The following is a 21,899-nucleotide window of genomic DNA, read 5'->3' on the forward strand; positions in this document are numbered from 1 at the left end:
TCTTTCCCCTGAAAAAGCGGAGACTTAGAGGGGACATGATAGAGACTTACAAGATCATGAAGGGCATAGAGAAAGTGGAGAGGGACAGATTCTTCAAACTTTCGAAAACTACAAGAACGAGAGGGCATTCGGAAAAATTAAGAGGGGACAGATTCAGGACCAATGCTAGGAAGTTCTTCTTCACCCAAAGGTTGTGGACACCTGGAATGCGCTTCCAGAGGGTGTAATAGGACAGAGTATGGTATTGGGGGGTTCAAGAAGAGATTAGATGATTTACTGAAGGAAAAGGGGATTGAAGGATATAGATAGAGGATTGCTATACAGGTTCTGGACCTGATGGGCCGCCGCATGAGCGGACTGCTGGGCATGATGGACCTCTGGTCTGACCCAGCAGAGGCACTGCTTATGATTGTGTTCAGTACAAAATGAACTACTTGCAGAGTTTAACTTTTTGGGTTTCCAGTTCAGTTTTGGTATTAATATTTCTATTTCTAATTTGTGATCCATTGTTCTATATTTGGTGCACGTCTGTCTGTGTTTTGTGTGTGAAGTCATTTAAAGGCGGGTGGGGAAATTGGAAGATGGATAGGTAGCCCCTTCCTTAATTTTTACCCTGGACCCCATTATGATTAAACCAGCCCTGCCACTCCAGTTCCATTTTTAAAAAATTGCCAGCTGAGCCAGAGGGTTTCCTTGGGCCGGCATATCTTTCCCTTTCTTTTGGCGCTGGTCTGATGTCACCCTCACCCTCTCTGTCCCACTGACAACTGACCGTGTCTGAGATTCTGAAGGCCTGCAGCCTTCTTCCTGTTTTCTTTCTGCTGTGGTTCACCCCCAATGACGCAACTTCCTGTTTCCTCTTAGGCAGACAGTGGCAGAAGGAAAGCAGGGAGGAGGCTGCAGGCAGCACTTCAGAATTGCTGCAGTGGTCAGATTGTCAGTGGGATGGAGAAAGCGAGAACAACATCAGACCGACACCAAAAGAAGGGGGAGGGCATGTTGGCCCACAGGGGGCCCTGTTTGTCCTCCTCTTAACGCCGGACCTGCTTTCAGATTAGCTGCAAGCAGCTGTAGGAATTGCTGTCGCTAACCCCCTGAAGCAAGAGAAGAGCCGCATGTGGCTTGTGAGCTGCAGGTTACTGACCCCTGCTCTAGTACAACAGTGCCCAGACACAGGGCTGTTGTACATTTTCATCCCCTTGGCCCATGGTGGGCTGGGCCATTCGAAGAATAATGAACCATCCGTGGTTGGTATTCCTGGTTGCCCCAGATTGGCTGAGTTGGCTGTGGTATCCATATCTGGTTCATCTATAGAGGGACAAGTGTCTCAAAACTGCCACTGAATCCAACTGCTCTCACAGGGCAGGAATGTTTTGGGCTTCCGTCAAGGCCCTTGAAGGCAAGCGGTCTTAACGTGGAAGAGCTTCTCAGAGGTGGTTATTGCTACCTTCCTCAGATCTATAAAACCAGCAACTGTTGCAGCTTATGCTAAGGTTTGGAAGATGTTTTAGCATTGGTGTGCTAAGGAGAATGTGGAACCAACGAAGGCTCCAATGTCCTAGAGTTTCTCCAGGATGGTCTTGAGAGGGGCTTGGCCGTTGGCTCCCTCAAAGTACAAGTGTCAAGACTCTCGTGTTTTCAGATTTGAGTAGAAAAGATCCAGATATCACCAGATTTTTGAAAGGAGCATTGTGACTACATCCTCCTCTGCAACAGCCATTTCTGATGTGGAATCATAACTTGGTTTTGCAAGTCATCAATAAGGCTTCATGTGAGCCTTTACGAGAGACGTGTCTGATGGATCTTACCATTAAAACTTTTTTTCTAGTAATTATTGCTCCAGCAGGAAGTGTTTCGGAGCTACAAGCTCCGTCTTGCAGATCCTTTCCTTAAGTTTACAAAGGCAGGGATCTCCCTCAATACAGTTCCTTCCTTCTGCCAAAGCAGTCTCACACCACCACATAAAATGAGGAAGTCCGATTACCCAGTTTTCTTCCCACGGGTTCGCATAATACTTAAAAAAAAAAAAAAGACAAATCTTTGGCATTGCTGGATGGTAAGATATTTCTTCTCTGTTGCCTAAAGGTGACAAATGATTTTCACCTCTAGGTTCATTTTTGTGTTAATGAGTCCTAGCAGCCTGGGAATGACAGACTGAGGCTTCTAGTTCCAGGTAGATTGATGCAGCTATTGCTTCAGTGTATATTGGGTGTAGTAAATTACAACCAATCACTTTGAGAACATACTCTACAAGGGGTGATGCTGGCTGAGTGTGCCTTGGGGATGGGAAGAACAGGCAGAGCAAGGTTGCAAGCATGCCATGGGAATAGGAGGAGGGCAGAGAATGCTGAGAACAACATGAGGTGGAGTAAGACTCAAAAAAGATGAGATTGTTTCATGGTATGGGGCAGAACAAGTCAAGAGTATGCATCAGATATGGGGGGAGATCAAGCTTTAGGGGCAGGGCAGGAAAAAGAATGAGAAGTGAGGGTGTGTGCTTGAAGGTTGGGGAATGCATGCAATAGAAGACGGAGAAGAGTCTTGCTGGGAGTTAGAGGGTGAGAGATCTACAGATGGAGTGAGATGAACAGGGGAAGCTGAAGCCTGCGGAGGGAAAAGGCAGGAGGGGAACTTCAGGCCTTAAGGTGAGGGAATCCTGTACAATAACACTACAAAAACTATGCAGAACAACTTTTGGACAAGTACCTTGGATTCATAAGATTCCTCAGCCGGTTCAGCAAAGCCTTCTGCAATTAGTATGTCTCGGATGCTCCAATCCTCTTGATTTCCAGAGTGGCGGTAAACATCCACATTTAGAATGTTGTGAACCACAGAATAAACTTTTACAACCAGAGCACAGCCATTGACCAGCGATGTGAAGCGTTGGCTGGCTGCAGAGCTCCACTTCTCTCCACACATAAGGGACTTAGCTGAAGGTCGCATCTTACAGATCTTGAACTCTAAAGCCTAAAATACATTTTGCAAAGCAACAATGTTAAATCCTCTTTTTAAAATAAAGTAGCAGAGTTAGACGTGTAGAAATAAAGGTCAATGAACAAACTGAAGGTGACACCTTTTTATTGGACACAGTGTGTTGCATTGATCAGGGGAAGGGAACCATAGATCTTCAAAAACAAATCACAAATGCTTTAAGTTAAATCATCCACTGTAACATTGGCTTGATGGATCATCATTTACTCTTAATAGAATTCTGTGCAAAAAAATAATTCTCTGTACAAAATTAGCAAATTCAGCAAGTTTGTCAAAATTTAAACAATATTATTCCTAATTACTATCAATATTCCATTTAAAACTCAAAATAAGGTGATTTTTTACTACAGTACATTTGTTCTCTGAACTTTTTATTTTTCCTAATATAAGTCAAGATATGCAAACCCACTAGTGAGTAGAACCAATCCTTGTTTATTATCTCAAAAATGAGTTTATCAGTATTTCTATAATTTTAACATGGGGGGGGGAAGCCTTAGAATACCAAGCCTCTTGAACGTTCAATCCATGTCAGACGAATCAGCAAAACACTGCTGATTTTGGCTCATACACTCATTGGCAAAAAAAACAACAACAATCTTCTTTTTTTCTTTTAAAATACTTACCCCCCTCTTCTACGAAACTTCAATAGCAGCTTCTAGTGCATAGAGCCGCGCTGAATGGCGCGCTCTGCTCCCGACGCTCATTGAGTTCCTATAAGCATCAGGAGCAGTGCAGGCATTCAGCGCGGCTCCCCACACTAGAAACTGCTAGTGCAGTTTAATAGAAGAGGGGGGTTAATAATCTCCTTTTCTTATTTAAAGTTTTTCTTCAATACTACTCTTAGTCCAAAAATGTAAATCTGTTAATCTCTATGCAAGGGTCAACAATACTCATTTTACCAGCTACATTGTAGCAATTCACCAAACACTTGCAACAAAGTAAACTTATCTTATCTATTTTTCCATCATGTTGGTTCCAGTTTCTCTTTTCTGCTAATTCTCCTTCAAGCAGCTGCTGTCCATTTGTCTTTTCCCTCTCCTGTCTACTCCTTCACTACACCTACCTCTGACATATTGCTCATTCCTTTTTAGCTCTTTTCTACCTCTCTCACCCTTCTCCTCCTTTTTACTTTTCATCTACCTATCAAATTTCCATCTTCTCTACTATTTCCCCATCTCACTCATTCCTCAGCCCTCCATTCCCTTTCATCTTCAACATACTCCCCATTACTATGTTTCTACCATCTATAATAACTGTCCTCTTAGTCATTTCTTTGCCAACCCCTCCTGGCTTCTCCCTCAAGGTCCTATCATTCTCAGCATCTTCTTTCCTCCATCCTTACAGTCCAGCATCTGTTCCCTCTTCCTCCTTCTCCCTGTTCCTTCTATCTTCCCTCTTGTACTCTCCCCCCATGGTCCGGCATTTCTCCCATTCTCTTCCTGCACTCCCTTCTGGCTCCTGGATCCAACAACTCCCCCTCCTTCTTACCCACCCCATGTCCAACATCTGCCTCCCTTCTTTTCACCTTGGGTCCAATATCTCTCTTCCCCCTCCCTCCATGCAGCATTCTCTCCCTTCCATGCCTTTTACAACATTTCTGTTTCTTTCCTACTGTCCACCATCTCTCTCTCCCCTGCTTTGTGCCCTGGTTTAAATATCTCTATCCTCCCAATGCATTTCATTTCTTCTCCTCCATCATCATGTCCAACATTTCTTCCTCTCCATGCAGTCTCTCTCCCTCCCCTCTACCCCTAAGTCTAACATTTCTCCCTCTCCCTCTTCTCAATGCATCTCCCCCTTCACCTCCAAGCCATATGCAAGATTTCTCCCTTTTTCACCCCTCTCCACTGAAACAATGCCCTTCACTAAGGAAGAAGATTCTACCACAAACAGGTGGGTTTTTTAAATACAGTGGTACCTCGGTTTATGAGTGCACCGGTTTGCGAGTGTTTTTCAAGACGAGCAAAACATCCGCAAAATCAGCGCCTCGGAAACCAAGCATGCCTCGATTTACGAGCACCCCCCCCCCCCCCCCCCCCCCCGCGATCCGGCACCCCCTGCTCATGTCGCACCCCCACCCCGCCGCGATCCGGCATGCCCCAGGCACCCACCCATCCACCCGATCGCATTCCTTACCCCCATTTGGCACCGGCACCAATGCACAGGACATGCCGGTGCCTGAAGATCTGCCTCCTTCGCGCTGGGCCTTGAGCATCTGCACATGCTCAAGGCCTTCAGGTTCCCGTTCTTTGGAAAACCACTGGTATTATTAATTTTCTCTTAACTTCCCTGATTGATCCCCTGCAGCTAAAAGAAGGGTTCAGTTTTATAGTTTCTTTCAGTACTGTCCCCATATTATAGCAAAATGAAGGGAAATAAGCAATCAGGCTAACGGAGATTGAAATCTTGTTAGGCAAGCTTGGCGAGCATTTATTTAAAGACAGGTGTTTGCCAAGATCAAAGGCTCTGGATATGAAAACAGGTTGATACTACAATTAAAACTGTCTGACACTATCTAATGGCACAAAGGCAGAATCCATTTTCTGCTCCTGTAATGGCTGTATTTCTAAACCCAGCCAAGAACAGAAACTTTTGGGATGCTTTATCAAATATATGCTCCTATGAATACAACACTACAAAGGCCTAGCCATAAAAGGGTCCAACTAGCAGGGGGTTGGTTGGTGTTGCTATATCCTTTGCAAGAGAACCCCATGCACTACTTGTGTTTGCTAAAATTACTGACATTACAAAAATACAGTTTTTATCATCTTTGAATTTTACTGTTGATGACAACATCTTATAGACAAAGAAGTCAATATCCATTGCAGCAACATTGGACCACCATGTTTCTCATTCCCTTTTCTTCTTTAGTTCAGTTTAAATTAACAAATCCCTCTTAAAACATTCAGTTGTCTTATCTCCGACTTCAAAGTTTTCATTTACTTATAAACCTTTGCTAGTGTGGCTCCACTTCCATGATAACTTCTAATTCTCTGTTCCAGGGTTATCTGTACCTTCTTGATAAACTCTCCACAAGAGACTTCTAATGCTTCATATGGACATTTTCTTTGCTGTTACCCTCTAAAGCAGTGTTCTTCAACCTTTTTACACCCATGGACCGGCAGAAAAAAAAGAATTATTTTGTGGACCGGCAAACTACTAGGACTAAAATTTAAAAACCCTGTTTCCGCCCCATCTCCGCAAGCTCAGTCCCCACAAATCATCTGATCCCATCCACACAAGCCTCAGTTATGATTTTATATTGAATGTATTTTATTAAAGTATAAAAAGAAACAATATTCTGTACAATTGTCATTTCATAAATATAAATATTCATAGCAAGGACCAACAAAACCCCTGTCTCCTCTCCCCTTCACATATATCCCCTCTACTATCATGAAAACCGAACAAGCCAAATTATTACAGAATGCTACACAGAAATATCATGCTAACAGAATACTGCAGTCACACATGACAGGAATAGTTTTAGGGGAGTGCAATTAGGGCAACTGCCCCCTGGTCAGAGAGCGCCCTAAGCCAGCTGGAAGCTAAAGAAGCACTGCCTGGGTTTTGCAGTCCCCAGTCTAACATCAGCTCTAGCAGGATATATATTTCAAATCTGATATATTCTAATCACAAAATAGAAATAAAATTATTTTTTTCTACCTTTTCTCGTCTCTGGTTTCTGCTTTCAATCTTCTTTTCACTCTCTTCCTTCCAGCGTCTGCCCTCTCTGTCTCTTCAATCCAGCATCTGCCCCTTCCATCCACTGTCTGTCCTCTCCCCCTTCCATATGGTATCTGTCTTCTTTCTATGCACCTCTCCCCTTTCCATCCAGCTTGTGCCCCCTCTCTCCTTTTTACATGATTCATTCCAGCTTCACTGCTCTCTTCATTTTTATCTCTCCTACACCAGATCTATCATCGTTGCCCCTCTCTGCTTATTTTTCTGCTGACCCCTTCCTATCATCAATCTCTCTGTGTCTCCCCTTCCCCTCCTCTAATCTCTCTGCCAGCTGTTTCCTTCCTTTTTTCATTCTTCCTTCCCTCCTCCTCCTGTCCAGCAGTAACTCTCTTCCCTTCCTCCCCTCCCAGCAGCATCTCTCCTTCTCCCTCTCCAGTAGCAGCTGCCCCTTTTTTTTCCCTTGCCCACAAGCTTCCCTCCAGGTCCAGTAGCAGCTTCCCTAGCAGCTGCCCCTTTTTTTCCCTTGCCCAGCAGCTTCCCAGACTCCTTTCCCTCCTCCCCTCACAGCAGCATCTCTCCTTCTCCCTCTCCAGTAGCAGCTGTCCCTTTTTTCCCCTTGCCCAGCAGTTTCCCAGATTCCTTTCCCTCCTCCCCTCCCAGCAGCATCTTTCCTCTCCCTCTCCAGTAGCAGCTGTCCCTGTTTCCCCTTGCCCAGCAGCTTCCTAGACTCCAATAGTGGCTTTCTCCCCTCCCCTTACTTCCCAGCACAGCGATTCAGGAAGGCAGTCTCGGGTCCTTTGTTGGGTCGCGCCACCTCTGAGGAAAGAGGAAGTTGCATCATCAGAAGCAGCCGCAACTCAGCAAAAGCCCCGAGGCTGCCTTCGTGAATCGCTGCGCTGGGAAGTAAAGGAGAGCTGCAGAGAGGGGAGAAAGCCACTGTCGGAGGCTCCCCAAGATTTCTCTGGCCCAGCGCAGACTTCAGCTGTTGATCTTGCCGGCCCTGCGCGGACCGGCAGGAAATTGAAGGGAATCAACCTTGCCGGCCCTGCGCGGACCGGCATAAATTTCCTGCGGACCGGCACCGGTCCACGGACTGGCGGTTGAAGAACTGTGCTCTAAAGGACAGGACTCCAAACCATTATCCTATCATCAGTACTGCATTACCTTATTTTTGGATTTAAAAAAAAATTAATACTAACATGAACTGGATTACATTCAGACTTTGAAAAGACATAATTCCATAACACAAGAATCCGTCTTACCTTGCCTCTATCAGTTTCCACAGTAGTATCTAAGGACCCCTAACATCTGGATACATGTCCATCGCTTTCTCACTTCATACAGGACCTCAAGAAGTCACAACCTCCATCTTCCTTCTCAAAAGTTAAACTCCTTATTTCTACACCTTCTGCCTTCATTCACTGCAGTATGATACTTATGTAGTGCAATTTTCCATTGGTCTCCCTTCTGGGCAGTATTTTTTCTTTTCCTCAAGCATTTTCACACCCACGTTCCTCCCATTCACTCTAAAGAAGCACTAAACTTCTCCAGCCTACATTATCTTCCTAGGACCAAAATATTTATTAATTGCATTTCAACCTGTCTTGGCTTGTGGCCTGCATCGAGCTACACCTTGTCCAAACAGCATTTCATTTACTACTGGTCTTCAACCCAACAGTCTGTGATCTTCAGTGACCACAGTCAATGCACTGCATATCCTGCTGCCATGCTCAGGGGGGCTGCCACTGGGCAAAGATGTGTCACCTCATAACTAAGCAACGTCACCAGCATTAGTAGTTGCTCCATTTCACTATCACTGTACCTACTTCTGAAGCAGACTTAAGTTCCCACATCATTTTTCCCATTCCATGTTTGTCTGGAGTTGTTTTCCAGATGAGTTGGATGGTTTAGCAAATAATTAAAAAAACAAACAAAACCCAAACCAAAACATAAACAAAAAACACTTAACTACTTCTCTGTTTTATCGCCAACTCCCTCCATCCCATACATCATAGCTAGGGAGCACCATATGTGAGAATATGCTGCCTGTTTGTCCTGGGATACAGCATAGCTACTTACTTGTAACAGGTGTTAATCAGGGACAGCAGGCAGATATTCTCACAACCCTCCCACTTCCCCTTGTTGACTTCTCAGCTTTTTGACTGAACTGATGGTCCTGCAAGCCAATGTCAGGCAGGAAGGTGCTCACGAAAGTGCAGTATGGGTCTCAAGACTTCTGAAGAGTTAAAGTGATACTACACTTTTAGACCGTCCATAACAGGCTCTGTGGATGACATTACTCATCTGTGGATGACATTACTCATCTGCCTGCTGTCCCTGGATAACACCTGTTACTGCTAAGTAACTGTGCTATTCCTGCCATTTCTGCATTCAGATGAATGCATAAGTTACCTGGAGAATGAGTGAATTTCTCTGTATAACTTTAAGCCCTACTCTTGGCCCACCTCACTTCAACTATATTACTTTTGGCCATATAGTGAGTAAAAAGATCAAATATAATCTGCATAAATGCTGTCAATTTTTTTAAAGCACAAAAAGAAATTAGGTTCTTACATTGATAAAATATTTTCCAGTAGATAGGGAAGGTATGCTGAACCAAGGATCTTGTATCTACTCCTGCGAGTCTGTTGTAGGTGATACTGATCACTGTTTTCAGTACCTCCTCCTTCTCCCTGCTCTCTGCCAGTCAGTTAGTTTCAAAGCCGGAGACAGTCCTACAAGAGAGAATAGGAGAACAGGGAGACCCCCCCTCCAACAAAACTTTGATCTGCTCATAAATATAAACACATAGCTCAAACACACCATGGAGAGGAAAGGGACAAAATAAACTTTATTAGCAAAAGTCCATAAGGAACTGTGGAGCTCTGGGGAAACTCCAAGTAACTATATACAGGCAATATACAATGTGTTTCAATATACTATAGATGAAAGAAAGATCAGAGATGCAGTCTTCAAGCAGCAGGAGGTCCAGGCAGGTGCATTGTCAATGATGGATGGGAGGATCAGCATACCATCTCTATCTCCTGGAAAATATATTATCAAGGTAAGAACTTAATCTCTTTTTCCAGTGCAATAGGGATGGTATGCTGAACCAAGGGATGTACCTAAGCAGTCTCAGAAAACCCCAGATGGCAGAGCAAAGCCTGCCTTCAAAACAAAGGCTCCAAAAGAGAAGTCCTCTTGAACTGCAATATTCATCATATAAAACTTGGTGAAAGTATGAAGGGATGACCAGTCGCCACATGGCAAATCTCATCTGGAGGAATGGTCCTGGCTTCAGCCCAAGAAGAGGCAATCCCTCTTGTTGAATGCACTCAACGTGCAAATGGAGGCTGCCTATCGTAAGCAATATACGAAATAACTGACATGATCCATCTTGAAATGGTAGCCTTGGAAACCGGCCTCCCCTTCTAAGCTGGATTCGTCAACACAAAGAGGTGGTCCGAGAGACAAAAGTTATTCAAAACCTTCAGGTAACACAAGACAGCCCCAAGGACATCCAGCAGATTCAGGACCTTGTCCTCCTTCTTAGAACCCGAGGGCTGGAAAACTGATTTCTTGGTTGATGTGAAATGCTAAGACCACCTTTAGCAAGAAAGAGGGAATAGTCCCTCAAGGAAACTACGGCTTCTGTGATATGCAGGTAAGGGTCCCTGCATTGACAAGGTTTGCAGTTCAGAGACACGCTTCACAGAAGTGATGGCAACCAGAAACACTGTCTTGATAGTTAAGTCCATTAGGGCGGCATCCTGTAAGGGCTACAACAGAATCTTTGCAACATGATGTTCAGATTCCAGGATGGACAGGGCTGGCAAACCAGGGACCGCAGCCTTAGCCTTAGTACCTGACAACATCTGGATGTGCAGAAAGAGAACATCTGGCACTCTGAGCCTGAAATAGGAAATTCCAGCCACTTGAACTTTCAGTGAAGAAACCGCCAGCCCCATATCCAGACCTTTTTAAAGAAAGGACAGACAGGACAGCAGATACCGAAGTCAAAGCAGGATCCAACTGCTCCTTGCGGCACCAACATTGGAAGGCATCCCATGTCTTGGCATATGCCGTGAATGTGCTAGGCTTCTTGGCTTTCAAAACAGATTCGAGTAGCCCGACGCAAAGCTGAGTGTTCAAAAGTCATGCCGTGAGACCAAAGCGCTCAGGATCTTGCAGGACAATCGGACCTTGAGAGATGAGTTCCATGAGCAGCTGAAGTCTCAGAGGGTGCCCAATCTGAAGACATACTAGGTCTGCGTATCAGGGGTGTCAAAGCAGCTTCAACGCTCTAGCTCAGGGGTGCCCACACTTTTTGGGCTTGCGAGCTACTTTTAAAATGACCAAGTCAAAATGATCTATCAACAATAAAATTTTTAAAAAACCCACAAAGCACACTGTACGCTGAGAAAATGTTAAGTATCATTCCTATTCTGGGGTCCAGGACCACTAGGATAACCTGTCCCTGATACCTGGCCACTCTTTTCAGGACTCTCCCTACCGTGAGCCAGGGAGAGTATATGTACAAGAGTTGGTCCATTGGCAAAGGCTAAACCAGCACATCAATCCCAGTGCTTCTTTGCCTGTATCTGCAACTGTAGAAATGCACTGTTTGTTGCTCGCCATCCCCATGAGATCGAGCATAGAGGAGCCCCAATGGTTGACAATGCTCTGAAATGCCTGAGGCAGGAAGGACCACTCTCTTCCAGGTCCAGAATCTGCCTACTGAAGAAATCTGCCTGCACATTATGCACTCCGGTGACGTAAGTTACAGTGATAGCCAGAAGATGAGTCTCCGCCCAGCGGAAAAGAGCTTTTGCCTCCTTCTGGAAGCCGACACTCCTGGTGCCTCCTTGCCTGTTGATGTAAGCCACTGCTGTTGCATTGATAGAAAACACTCTGATCGCTTTGTTCGATAACTGGAGCTGAAAACTGAATCAGCGCCAACTGGATGGCCCGGAGTTCCAGCCTGTTGATGGACTAACGGCGCTACATTGGGAACCATCACCCCTGCACTGGGTGATCCTTGCAGTGCGCTCCCAGCCCAGTAGGCTGGCATCCATTGTCAATGTGGTACAAGAGTTGATCCTTAGCGGCAACATGGAAGACAGTAACTGAGGGGGAAGCCACCAGGACATGCTGTCATGAGCCTCCATCGTCCAGGGCAATCAAACATGCAGAGGATCCCTCTGCAGAGACCAGAGAGAAGAGTGTGCTGCAGGGGGCACATATGGACTCTCACCTAAGGAACTGCTTAACATGGAACAGTGGGAAGTAGGCTGAGGAGGATCAATTTTGAACTCCTTCAGAGACTCAATGAGCAGATCCATCAGAGCAGCAGACTTGAACAACCTGCAAACTGAAGGGTCCTCACCCTGGTCTGCAGAAGCACTCAGACCCTGATCCACTTCACTCAGTTTTGCATCATCTCTGACCAAGGCAATCTCCCTGGGAGAGAGGAAAAGCATCCAGATCTAAAGGAACCCTGTCCAACCAGCTGTCGGTATCCAGGGGTGACATGGGCCTTCATGGAAAAGCTGTTGGTACACAGGGAAGCTGCATAGGTGATTGCTCTCTAGCTGATCCAGAAGGCATTGCAGGATTGCCCACAGAGGCTTGCCACAGAAAGTTCAAAACATCAGGTGTAAAGGCATAGAGGACCAAAAAAAACCTTTAAGAGGAGGGTTAGAGTGCTTTCCTTTTGTTTTGGGGGCATCAGAACCTTTATTAGGCACTGGCGCCATCTCATAAGATCCTAAGAGGGTAAAATAATTCCCTATTCATCCCAACAGTCATTTGGCAGCATTAATAAAGTAGTCAGAGGCTGAACCTAAGGTTCCCACCTCCCCAGCATGCGCAGCGGAATATGCAGTGCACAAGGGCACTGTTCGGGTGCCCAACCGGCACAAACTTCACATGAATTCATGTCATTGGAGCATGAGGATTCTATCCCTGGTGGTTAGAAGCAAAACCGAGGCTTTTTGGAAAAGTTTGAGAACTTAGAATTTAAATTGAGAAAAGTCCAAGATGGCCACCTTCAGAATTTCCCACTGAAAAAATAGCTGTAACTCCACCAGAGGACCTCAAACACCAGCGACTATAGGATTTCTGAGGTAGGGGAACAAGGCTACAATAAGATGTAACCCCAAAAATCACAATTTCAGACTCCCCCGAACTGTCCTGTGGGCTGTGACAGCCCTACTCACAGACCAGACGCTGGGAAGATGTGCTGCAGCTTGCTACAGATCCTCTCAGGGTAGCTGGAATTAGGAAAGGACCTCTGCAACTAGAAAAGCTGCCTTTTCTGACTCTTCAGCTGCCAGTCAGGCCACAGCTGGACTGAGCCTCAATTCTCAGGACCAGAATCTAAGTGTCACGAAGAGGAGGGAGGAAAGTACAGCCAATACTGTGTGCGCTCCAAATAAATGCAATTGGTGCCTGTACAGCCTGTGCTAGCACTCCTGATCAAGTCAAGGAGTGAGCAAACAGATTAAAGCAGGCTGGCTAAGCAGGTTCCCGCAGGATCCACCTGTCAGCTGGAGACTGAAGTCTGCTCTTCTCACGCAGGCTAGGCAGTCACTGGAACTGAATAGGAACACAAAATCCTGCAAAAAAAACTACCAAAAATACACAAAAACAAAAAAAAGAAGACCAAGCAGATCAAAGCTGCTCCTACAGGCTGGCTTGCTGAAGAAATAACTGACTGGGGGCAGCAAAAAGCAGGAAGAAGGAGGAGGTTCTGAAAACAGTGATCAGTATCTCCTGCAACAGACACACAGGAGTAGATGCAAGACCCTTGGTTCAGCGTACCATCCCTACTGCACTGGAATGTTACTTTGCAAAATTATTAAACAGCCTACAGCTTAAAAGGCACCAATAACTTTTGATTTTTGAACCAGAGCAACATTAATATTCACTTAAAAATAGACATTAACCTCGGGTTATAAAAATCATATATTCCATTATTTTCTCACCTGAAAAGGGAGCTCTAGTAGATAACTTGGAATGCTCCTTAGAAGACTCATGCTCACCTTTGCTCTGTTGCCATAATCCACAAAGAAAACCTAGTTTTAAAAAAATTGAAATTTAAGAGACAGTAACGGGAGGCTCTAATTAATGAGCTTCTGTATATTTACTGGATCACAAATTTATGAGTAAGAAAAGGTTCATCAGATGTAACATACCAATAATCAAACTCATTTAGAAAAAGCTAGAGCAGTAATGATTACCTGCCCTCCACATCCAAAACATATGCTACTATAAAACAGGAGAGAACACGGGCACATATGCAGGGACTCAGAGCATAGGCTGCTTTCGAGCCTGGTATGCCAAGGAAGTCATTCAAAAATAATTTTTAAGTCATGTAATTTACAGAAAAGAACATCACTGATCCAAGTGACAAGCCTAAAACAGGAGCAAACACACTCTAGATCGGCATGCCAATTTAGAAAGTGAAGTCTAAACTTTCTTCTCCCCACCAGCTCTGCTGCCTTTAATCTTCCCTCTCATCTTCTTCCTTCTCCTTTCATCTTCCCCCTCCCTAGCTTCTTCCTAATTAGGTTTAAGATTGGCCTCCACAGCTATTGCTCCTCTCACCAGCTTGGATCTGAATGGGAGTACTGCCTAGAGCATTTGCCTCTCTCTCCCTATTACAGGTGCAGTTCCAGAGAATGGATGCAGCTCTATCGGTTCATCTGGCCTCCCCTTCCCACTCTCCCTATTCCTGATTCAAGGCCCCAAGATCAAGGCAGTAACAAAATATTCCATGGTTTCTTCTCCCTTCCCCAACTCTCACTGCAGAATTATCGTCATATATATTTTATTGAGCCCAACAAGAACAACAAACAGAGAACACAGCAATACCAGCTCAGAGTTTCAACAGTTTCACTGCAGAATTATAAGATCTACTCAAAGGGCGCTTGTTGAAATTGACTCTCAGCTGGATATTCTTCAGGTATGTCAAGGGGAAGCAACCAGCTAGGGAGGAAGTAGGACCCTTGGATGATGGAGACAGAAAGGGAGTGGTAAAAGAGGAAAAGGAGATAGCGGACAGGTTAAATGAGTTCTTCACGTCAGTTTTCACAATGGAGGACACAACCAACATCCGGAACCCGAGGAGATCGGAAAAGGAGATCAGGATGAAAATCTGGTCTAACTAGAGGTGAGGAAGACTGATGTCCTCAGGCAGATAGACAGGCTAAAGTGCGACAAATTGCCAGGTCCGGACAGCATTCACCCAAGGGTACTCAAGGAACTAAGGAACGAAATAGCTGAGCCACTTTGACAAATATGCAACCTATCCCTAAAAACTGGAGAGATCCCAGAGGACTGGAAAATAGCAAATGTCACGCTCATCTTCAAGAAAGGCTCAAGGGGAGACCCAGGAAACTACAGGCCGGTGAGCTTGACCTCGGTCCCTGGAAAGATGATGGAAGCGCTGATTAAAGACAGCATTTGGGAACACATCGAAAAAAATGGGCAGCTAAAGTCGAGCCAACATGGCTTCTGCAAGAGCAGGTCATGCCTCACGAATTTATTATACTTCTTTGAGGGGGTAAACAGCCAGGTGGATAGAGGGGAATCCATAGACATCATTTACCTTGACTTCCAAAAAGCCTTCGACAAGGTACCACGGGGTGCAAGGGGAGGTCCACCGATGGATCAAAAACTGGCTGGCGGACAGGAAACAGAGGGTTGGAGTAAAGGGCCATTACTCAGATTGGCAAAGGGTCACGAGCGGAGTTCCACAGGGGTCGGTGCTGGGACCGCTCATGTTCAATATATTTATTAACGACCTGGAGGCGGGAACAAAATGTGAGGTTATTAAATTTGCGGATGACACTAAATTATACAGCAGGGTCATAACCATGGAGGACTGCGAAGACCTCCAAAAAGATCTGACAACACTGGAAGAGTGGGCCAAAAAGTGGCAATTGAGCTTCAACATAGGGAAATGCAAGGTCATGCATATTGGGAAAAAGAACCCGATGTTCACTTACAAGATGGGGGGATCACCGCTAGGGGTGAGCAACCTTGAAAGAGACCTGGGAGTGATGGTGGACACAACATTGAAGGCGTCGGCGCAGTGCGCCACAGCCTCAAGGAAAGCGAACAAAATGTTGGGTATCATTAAGAAAGGTATCACAACCAGGACGAAGGAAGTCATCCTGCCACTGTATCGTGCAATGGTGCGCCCGCACCTGGAGTACTGTGTCCAGTACTGGTCACCGTACCTCAAGAAAGACATGGCGGTACTTGAGAGAGTCCAGAGAAGAGCAACTAAGCTAATAAAAGGTATGGGGGACCTCTCATATACTGACAGGCTGAAAAAGCTGGGGCTTTTCTCCCTGGAAAAGCGACGACTCAGGGGAGACATGATAGAGACCTTCAAGATCATGAAGGGCATAGAAAAAGTGGATAGGGACAGATTTTTCAAACTAAGGGGAACCACAGGTACAAGGGGACACTCGGAGAAATTGAAAGGAGAAAGGTTTAGAACAAACGCCAGGAAGTTCTTTTTCACCCAGAGGGTGGTGGATACATGGAACGCGCTGCCGGAGGATGTGATAGGCAGAAGTACGCTACAGGGCTTCAAAGAAGGTCTGGACAGGTACCTGGAGGACAAAGGGATTGAGGGGTACAGATAGGAGTAGAGATAAGGTTATAGGGACAGGATTAGCGGTAAATTACAAAATTAGTCAGAGACCACTGTTCAGGCAGTGGGCCTGATGGGCCGCCTCGGGAGCGGACCGCTGGGCAGGATGGACCTCTGGTCTGCCCCAGCGGAGGCAACTTCTTATGTAAGATCAAATCTATGCCCTCTTTGGGGAAATGGGAATATCTGCATTGATGGAAAACGAATTATATGGAAAGAATGGATGAAACTGGGTATACATACAATGCAGATATATTACAATCAGATAGTTTGAAATCCTTTTCAAAACTGCGTGCAAGTCATCATGTCAGCTTTTTGCATAGCTTAAGTTACAACTTCGTCATGCTATTGTTTCATCAAAAATCCCAGTGGAATCATCTAAACCAAGCATCTTTTTCACTATGTAAAAGGATTATGGGATTAAGTCATGAAGCATCAAACTAGTACAACTGGAGCAACGAAAACAAAATATAGATGGTTTACGTGACATATGGTCGCGTGAATTAAATGTGTCTATATCTGATGATCAATGGAAATTCATATTCCTCAAGCGCCTCCAATGTTGTCAATCTGCTTCTATAAAACAATCTCTATTTTTTGTGGTTATGCACCTAGCATGGACTCCTGTTAAATTATGTTCAAATCTGTTTTATTATAAACAAAATAGATAATACAAACAACAGAGTCGAGATTAATCAAGAAACAGTCAACAAGGCATAACAGGTCTAGTAGAATGTAACCCTTCCCTACCCACCCATCCCAAACCACTGAACTCCTGTTAAATTAAACAAGCTTAATTCTGAATATTCCCCTTTGTGCTGGTTTTGTGGTTATGAAAAAGGCACATATGTTATTTTACTGTCCCATGGTTCAAGTCTTTTGACAACAGGTGTGTAGTCATGTTTAAACATTGTTACATATAGATGTTTCCTTAACATATGCTGGAGTAATTTTCAATCTCGCTGATGCTTTTGTCGACATGACTAATGATTATAAAAGGTTAATAGCAATACTTACTGCTGTTGCGATTCAAACTATTTTGAAAACATGGAAAAATGCATCTGTTATTTATTGCTGGAACTCAGTTTGCTTAATTGGGAAATATGAGGCAACCACAATGGAAAAGAGAGGCAAGAAGGCTATATTTAAAAGACTGTGGTCACCTACACAAGAATATGTGGACAATGGTTGAGTGTTATTGAAAGAATGGACATGTATGTATGCATATGTAATGATGTTGATATGGTTTTTCACTCTCTGCATATGAGGGAGGGGTGGGTGGGTCTGGGGATAGTTACTTACTCCCATACCAAAAAATCCAAAGGCAGATCTCTCCATGTCCTCCAACTACAGAACCATCGCTGGCATATCTATTCTAACAAAAATCATTTAGACCCACGTAAGTAAACAACTTGCAACCTACATCGAGCAACATACATGTCTCCACCCGACCCAATTCTGATTCCATCAACAACACAGCACTGAACTTCTCATCTTCACTTTAATCACAAAAACCAAACAACTACTCAGTACAGGACGCCAAGCAATACTCCTGTAATTTGACATTTCAGCTGCCTTTGACTCTGTGGATCATCACCTTCTACTAACAAAACTGTCAGAAATCGGTATAACTGGAACAGTGCTAAAATGGTTCTCTGACTTCTTATAAAACAGAGAATACATTGTCAAACAAAAATGAAGAGATCTTCAACCCCTGAAAAGCCTTCTGTGGGGTGCCTCAAGGCTCTCCACTTTCCCCCAACCTGTTTAACTTCTTCATGAGCTCCTCGGAAACATCAGATTTGATGATGAAAGCATAATGTCCTACGCAGATGACATTCTGCTCCTCATCCCCATAATCAACAACCAATCAGATGTCACCAACAAAGTCTCAAACAATATTGAAAGAATCCAAAATTGGGTAACAATCAACAAGCTAAAACTAAACCAAACCAAAACCAAAGTCCTATACTTCCAACAGCCCAAAAGACAGCACCGACAAGCATCACTCTCCATTCGGGCCACATCCTCGCTGTCGATAAAACCTCCAAAATCCTAGGCTGCATTCTTGATTCCACACTAACCATGGAAGCTCAAATCTCTAATATTCAGAAAAAGTCCCTCTTCACCATGAGGCAACTAAGACTCAGACCATACTTTCATCAACATCACTTTACTCTGATTGTACAGTAGATGATCCTACCTCAGCTTGACTACTCTAACTCTGCCTACATGGGAATCAACAGCACACTGATCCATAAAATGCAACTCGTACAAAACACAGCTGTAAGACTAATTTTCAACCTGAAAAAATATGACTCACTATCAGCCTTCATCAGGTTACCCATCCCATCACGCATAAAATTTAAAACTTCATGCATCTTATACCAAATAATTCATTCATGGAAACTCAGCAGCTCCACTCATCTAACTCTTCTCAAAGGCATGGTCTACCTATCACAGAACCCTAACAGGATACTACTAAACCTTCCCTCAACAAAGAATCTCCAATACCAGCAAATTTTTCCATGCTTACCTTCCTAGGAGTGAAAACTTGGAATGACCTCACTGAAACGACCAGAACAGAACCCACATTCCGGAAAAAACTGAAAGCCAACCTCTTTGACACTTGAACTTCTCAGATCTTCCCCTATCCAAATATTCCCCCTTTTTCTCCTTCCCTTCCCTCTCCACTTCTCTTTGTAAGTAGCCTTGAGCCTGCCTAGGTATATGCGACGCAGAAATAGAAGATTAAATTAGATTCATTCTAGAAATTTTATGAATATCCTATGCTTTGTGATTATATAGTTTGTGAGCAGACTTTTCAGAATTTATATTCCTTTCCTATTTGAATGTATGTTTACTAATCAAAATTTCAATAAAATTTTGGAACTAAAAAAAAAGGGAAAAATCTCCTCGGCTTTTGGCTGACACTGCAGTTCCAAAGAGCTTCTGGGTATCTAATTCCACATACTTCCTTCACAAAAATGCAAGATAATGCATCTGGGTAAGAGAAACCCGCGTAGAACTTATGTACTAAATGGTGAGACCTTGGTTAGGACCACGGCGGAACGCGACCTAGGGGTGATCATTAGTGAGGACATGAAGGTTGCCAATCAAGTGGAGAAGGCTTCCTCCAGGGCAAGACAAATGATGGGGTGTATCCGCAGAGGTTTCGTCAGCAGGAGACCTGAAGTTATGATGCCGTTGTACAGAGCCATGGTGAGGCCTCACTTGGAGTACTGTGTTCAGTTTTGGAGACCACACTACCGAAAGGACGTGCTGAGGATCGAGTCGGTTCAGCGAACGGCCACCAGGATGGTCTTGGGGCTCAAGGATCTCACGTATGAAGAAAGATTAAAAAAATTGCGGCTGTACTCACTTGAGGAAAGAAGAGAACGGGGAGATATGATTGAAACATATAAGTACATCACGGGACACATCGAGTCAGAAGATGATATCTTCTGGCTCATGGGACCCTCGACCACCAGAGGGCATCCGCTGAAAATCAGGGGAGGGAAGTTTCATGGCGACTCCAGGAAGTACTTCTTCACCGAAAGAGTAGTGGATCATTGGAACAGACTCCCACTCCAGGTGATAAAGGCCAGCAGCGTGACGGATTTTAAGAGAAAATGGGATACTCACGTGGGATCTTTAAGGGAGTAAATTCAGGGGAGGGGATACTTGGAATGGGCAGACTTGGTGGGCTATAGCCCTTTTCTGCTGCTTTTTTCTATGTTTCTATTCTTATTGCCCACTGATCTCCTTCTATCATGTCTACATCACAATCAAACCAATATCTGATAGCATAAAATAGGTACACTAAACACCATAGTGCTAACCAGAATGACACCTCTTTAGGACAGCATTTTGCTAGACCAGGGCACTACATTAATGACTATGGTGAGAATACTAAAAGGAATTTCAAAACCATCCAGGAATGTGAAACCTTTGAAGTTAAAAAGATTAAATATTTTGACACCCACCAGAAAGGATCTGGATTTCCTATCACATTATAATGGACAAAAAACCGCACCAAAGGCCTTGCAGATTGGGATAGCAGAGTTCACTTTATTGACAGACCCTACACAGGCCGTGTTTCGGAAAGCAGTGCCTGCATCAGGGGTCCATACTGAAAAACACATAAATGATAAACTTCAACAATCCTATATAAAATAATAGAATACAAAATTTCACATATATAATAAAAAAAGTCATAAAAACATATGTATGACTTTAAAAAGTACATATATACATTCTTAAAATATGAAATAGTAATAAATAATGAATAAACAAGTCAACAAACATTAAAAGAGTATATATATCAAAATAATGAATCAAATGAAACTCAACAAATTTCAAAAAGTGACCTATGTGGTCAATGACTGTAAAATATGAAATGATTTACCAACTTCAAATGGGATGAACAATTAGCCAGATTGTGTGAACCTCCAATTCAAACTAAAATATGAAAACCTAAAAACTGAAGAACTTAATAAAAACAGTAACAAAAATGGTTTTTCATCAAAATTTTTTGGGCATTCTCTGACTGATAATTCAAACATACAGCATAGTACATGTTCACTATTTTACCAAGTCCATACTTTTAAGTGTCTTGGGTTAGAGATATAACTAAATACCTCACCATTTACCTGTGAGTGATCACATAGGAAATGTTTGAAGAATGCTTACAGTCAACACAGGAGAACATAAAATGCCATTAAAATAATCAGTATAAAAGCCAATGAGTCCTGAAAAAGGACTGATAACTAACCACAAAATGCCAGAGTCATAACCCGCTAAAGGTCATGTAACTAAGTTATATCAAATACACATCCTATAACCAAAATGCCACATAAGTGCTGCTTCCAAAGATGACAATCTAATCTTCAAATGGTGCTCAACATCAATGTTCAATTAATTATTCACAATGGCCCTGAAACTGCTTATAAGTACTGAAGAGTAAACAGTGACCTTGGTAAAATGCCATTTAGAAACTATACAATTATGTTCTTCAAAGGTCACATACAGAAACTTGCATTTATTAAATGATACCAAAACAAAGATAAAAACGTGGAGGGGCATAATAAAAAAAAAACACATCTAAGTCCCCTTTTGGTCTAAGGCCTTAAACGTTGAAAGTAGAAGCAGGGAAAATGTTCATTATAAAAAAAAAACGTCCAAAATGAGGTGGTTTTTTTTAAATAATAGCCTGCCTCTACTTTCAGCTTTTTAAACGCCCAGACCACCACTATGTCTAAACTTACACCATATAATCAACCTAAAAAATGCCTAAGTCCCAAACGCCCAAAACAAGGGCTTTTAGGCGAAGGAGGAGCCAGTCCTTCGCCTAAAAGCTGGATTCTGTAACCAGTTGTCTGTCAAAAACAACGCCGGTTAAAGAATCCACCCCCCCCCCCTCCTACAACAATCGGGGCAAGAGGGAGCCCAAGCCTTCTTGCCCCACGAGCCGCGACCTTCCCCATGAAGATCGGGGCAAGAGGGAGCCCAAGCCCTCTTGCCCAGCCAGCCCAACCTTTTTGGATGAAGATCTGGG

At 43.8% G+C, this 21,899-nt stretch overlaps 1 protein-coding gene across 3 annotated transcripts in view; it reads right to left on the reverse strand.

Annotated features, from left to right (window-relative positions):
• The window catches only part of TDRD9 (tudor domain containing 9), a 318,134-nt gene that overhangs the window by 67,689 nt on the left and 228,546 nt on the right, over positions 1–21,899 (reverse strand). For all 3 annotated transcript variants that reach the window (XM_033952909.1, XM_033952910.1, XM_033952908.1), the window contains 2 exons: positions 13,662–13,751; positions 2,707–2,967 (listed from right to left, as the gene is read on the reverse strand). In XM_033952909.1, coding sequence (XP_033808800.1) covers positions 2,707–2,967; positions 13,662–13,751 — 351 coding nt within the window. The remainder of the gene's footprint in view (positions 1–2,706; positions 2,968–13,661; positions 13,752–21,899) is intronic.

Source organism: Geotrypetes seraphini, chromosome 7 (genome assembly GCF_902459505.1).
Source record: "Geotrypetes seraphini chromosome 7, aGeoSer1.1, whole genome shotgun sequence".
NCBI lineage: Eukaryota > Metazoa > Chordata > Amphibia > Gymnophiona > Dermophiidae > Geotrypetes > Geotrypetes seraphini.